The sequence below is a fragment of the Humulus lupulus genome, chromosome X (assembly GCF_963169125.1).
Source record: "Humulus lupulus chromosome X, drHumLupu1.1, whole genome shotgun sequence".
NCBI classification, from domain to species: Eukaryota; Viridiplantae; Streptophyta; class Magnoliopsida; order Rosales; family Cannabaceae; genus Humulus; species Humulus lupulus.
Window position 1 is genome coordinate 7361655 of NC_084802.1, and position 4060 is coordinate 7365714.

General features: G+C 32.6%; 1 protein-coding gene across 1 annotated transcript; it reads left to right on the forward strand.

The window, feature by feature from the left end:
- Positions 1-1272: 1272 nt before the first annotated feature.
- On the forward strand, positions 1273-3542 carry LOC133804098 (pentatricopeptide repeat-containing protein At4g18520, chloroplastic). Its single transcript, XM_062242250.1, has one exon. The coding sequence runs from the start codon at positions 1375-1377 to the stop codon at positions 3265-3267; it is 1893 nt and encodes a 630-aa protein (XP_062098234.1). The 5' UTR covers positions 1273-1374; the 3' UTR covers positions 3268-3542.
- The last annotated feature ends 518 nt before the right edge of the window (positions 3543-4060 follow it).

Below are 4060 nucleotides of genomic sequence, written 5' to 3' on the forward strand. Positions count from 1 at the left end.
CTTCTCTTTTATTATTTAAAATTATAATATAGTTTAAGATTTAACTAAAATAAGTAGAAATTTAATGTGGACTCGTGGACTTCCCATAATTCCTTGTATTATATAAAGTTAGAATTATAATATTGATATTCGTTGTTGATTAATTAAATTAAATCCCTTAAAAAAATTAAAATTATTTGAAGTGAATTGCATGCTGCATGTGAGATATTGTCGTTTAGTAACCAATAATGATTTAGAATTGTTATGAGTCAGCTGTCTAAAATCTAAAATATTCTATACTCACTGTCGTTGTAATGAATAATGCCACTTAATTAGTATTAAAAAACATTAAGATATTTAAAACTCGGATACTAACAAATGTTAAATAAATAAATTAATATATATGTATATTTATTACTTGGATTATCATATTTTATATTTATTGCATGTGCTAACATGTGTACAATTTAACAGCCAATCATGATTACACACGTAATCGAGAAACATATTCATTAAAATTCCTCTATCTTATTATTTTGATTAATTCTTTTATTTATCTCTATGTGGGTTGGTTTGTTACACGAGTGTCTCTTAGACTTTTTAAGTAGGAGTTCTTGCACCTTTAGTAAGATTTTATTGGACTCAAGCACTTGTTGTTTTTTCAAATTTGTTTTCACTTATTTTAGCCCAACAAAAAATGATTTATAGCTCAGGAGAAGGTAATCTATGATCCAGTTAATTTTTTTTGTAATTAATTAGGTTATAAATTACTTTTTTTGTTGTGGATTTTGTAAATTATTTTCTAACGAAAATGACTTATATGAAATATATTTAGTAAGTTTTGGAACCTATGTTAGGTGATACTTTTAAAATAAATTAGAGAACTATGATAATATAAACCCCTTTCTATATTGTATATCAATTTAAAATTATACAATTTCAATCTATTTTAGTATTAAAAAGTGATTAATTATATGCACTCAAAATATCAACTTATTCAAACTAATTATATTTATTTCATATTAAAAATACTATTTTAAAAAGACTGTCACCTAATAAAATTGTGGTGTTTTAGTACATATTTTAGATTTTAGGTGTACATATTATTACTCTAACAAAATAGAAAAAATATATATATGTTATAATTTTTTAAAAAATATATTTTTTTAAATTTTTATTAAAAATGATGAAAATGTACCGTTATAAATTGATTTACAAATATTAAAATAGTATTAATTAGATAATAGAGTAATATAACATATAAGTTTTTTTTTGAAGATATGATATTTTTTAATAGCGCATAAGAAAGAAGTGAAATGTTCGACGAGAGCTTCCCATATTGATTTTTCTTTTATTCATTTTCTCCAGTTTTGATTTTCGCTCGGATAACGGGCAATGCTTTCTCCGACTTTCTTGTCACCAAATATCAGTTTCAATCTTACTCGGCCACCTCCACCTCCACTTCCACCATTTTTGGCTATTCAACCACTTAAGCTACCAAAAAGAAGAAAAAACTCGAACTCGAAGAACCATAAACAGAGTAGAACTTGGCGTTGTCGTTGTTTTTCTTCCGAAAATCCATCTTCCTTACATGATTCTAAGATTTCGGACGAGTTTTCCAGTTTCCTTGATGACCCAGAAACGGAATTATCTGATACACAGTCCTTTTGCCATGGTCTCTGTCCTTCTTCGCTTGCGCTGTGGCTTCGGTCGTGTCAGAGCCTAGAAGACGTGAAAAGAATACATGGGATTGTTCTGAAGTGCTTTGGATACCCGGAGACTTATGTTTATAACAATTTGATTTGTGTTTATTTAAATTTTGAGAAGTTAAGTGATGCTCGTAATGTGTTCGATAAAATGACGCTGAGGAATGTTGTTACTTGGACTGCTGTTATTGACGGGTACATGAGATTTGGTTTGCATGAAGAAGCTTTCAGCTTGTTTAAGGATTCTATTCGAGATGGGGTTCGAGCAAACGAGAAGATGTTTGTGTGTCTCGTGAACCTTTGTAGTAAGAGGAAGGAATTTGAGCTTGGGAAGCAAATTCATGCAGGTGTTATCAAAGGTAGCGCGAGCAACATGATTGTCGACAATTCTATTGTGAAATTCTATGCAGAATGTGGAGATCTCAAGAGCGCTTTTCGTAAATTCGAAAAAATGTCCAAATGGGATGTCTTTTGTTGGACAACTATGATCACTGCTTGTTCTCAACAAGGGAATGGAAAGGAGGCTATTTCTCTCTTCTCTAGGATGTTGGATGAGGGATTTTCCCCCAATGGATTTACAGTTTGTGGGGTTTTAAAAGCTTGTGGTGAAAAGAAGGAACTAAGCTTAGGACGACAATTACATGGTGCCATAGTTAAGGAAATGTACAAAAATGATGTTTTCATAGGCACTTCCCTAGTGGATATGTATGCAAAATGTGGTGAGATTGTAGACTCAAGGAATGTGTTTGACAGAATGAATCATATAAATATTGTAACTTGGACATCTATCATAGCGGGATATGCTCGCAAGGGACTTGGTGAGGAGGCCATAGAGCTCTTCCGAGCTATGAAGAGGCGAAACATATTTCCCAATAACTTGACCATTGTGAACATTCTCAGGGCTTGTGGTTCGATCGAAAATTCAATGATTGGAAGGGAAGTGCACGCACAGATAGTGAAGAACTCTATTGAAACCAACTTATACCTTGGAAATACATTGGTGTGGTTCTATTGTAGATTTGGGGAGTACTCTAAAGCCATCAAGGTCCTCCAAAAATTGCCTCATCGAGATGTTTTCTCATGGACAGCAATCATTTCTGGTTGTACCCATCTGGGATATGACTCGGAAGCTCTTGAATTCTTGAGAGAAATGATAAAGGAGGGAGTAGAACCAAACTCTTTTACTTATTCATCAGCCTTAAAAGCTTGTGCTCAGCTGGAAACTGTTCTTCAAGGCAGATTGATTCACTACTCAGCCAAGAAAACTCCTTCCATGTCTAATGTTTTCGTGGGCAGTGCTTTGATCTACATGTACTCAAAATGCGGGTATGTGACTGAAGCGTTAAATGTCTTCGAAAACATGCCTGAAAAGAATTTGGTTGCCTGGAAATCTATGATTATGGGGTATGCAAGGAATGGATTCTGTCGAGAGGCTTTAAAACTTATGTATCGGATGCAAGCAGAGGGTTTCGAGGTGGATGATTATGTCCATACGACGGTTCTCGCCGCATGTGGAGATGTTGAGTTAGATGATGTAGAGCATTCGTATGCTTGTAGTTTGAAGTCTGGTTCCTCTGTTTGAAACTTTGATTGAATGAAGATGCAAATGGTTACAATATTTAGAAGTGTTGGAGAATGAAGTGGTCTTGTCAACTTCATCTCCTGTCCATACTTGTTTTGAACATCTGATATGTACTGATATGTATTCACTGGTGTAGATTATGAAATGGAGAAAAAGAAATAGTTATGAAAAAGAAATGTGTCTGTGTCTGTCTGTAATTTCAGCACATATGCACTGAGTTGATTTTGTTCAGAGTAGTTCAATGGCATGAAAACATGGCATAATATCAAGACTTTTTTAATAGCTTATAATATTAATCAATCATTAATCATGTTTATAAACAGTCATTACTTTTATTTGGTCCATATATCTATATCAAATTAAACTTTATCATTTTGTCAAACAAAAAAATCAACTTTATCATTTCCATGTATAAGAGAAGTTGATCAAAGAAAACAAATGACAAAATTACATTGTTCACTCATCATCATGAAATAATAAGTCTAATAAGTAATATTTGTGTAATTAATATATACAAACTCAACAATATATATAGAAGAAATTACTAAGACAACCTAACTTGCTAACTAATGTGTCAAGTTTAAACAAATGAATCAATATCTAAAATCCAAACTACTGTTCCTCACTTTTATATAGCCATAAAGAGAAAGGGGTAGGAATCAAATTGTCACAGTCGATATCTCGTGATCCGCAAAGAGAAAGAACGGGTAAAAAGTTGTGCAATCCCACATCGTTTGGGGAAGATCAAGTGTGATGATTCTAAGACTGTATAGGTATGAGACTACACAGTTGA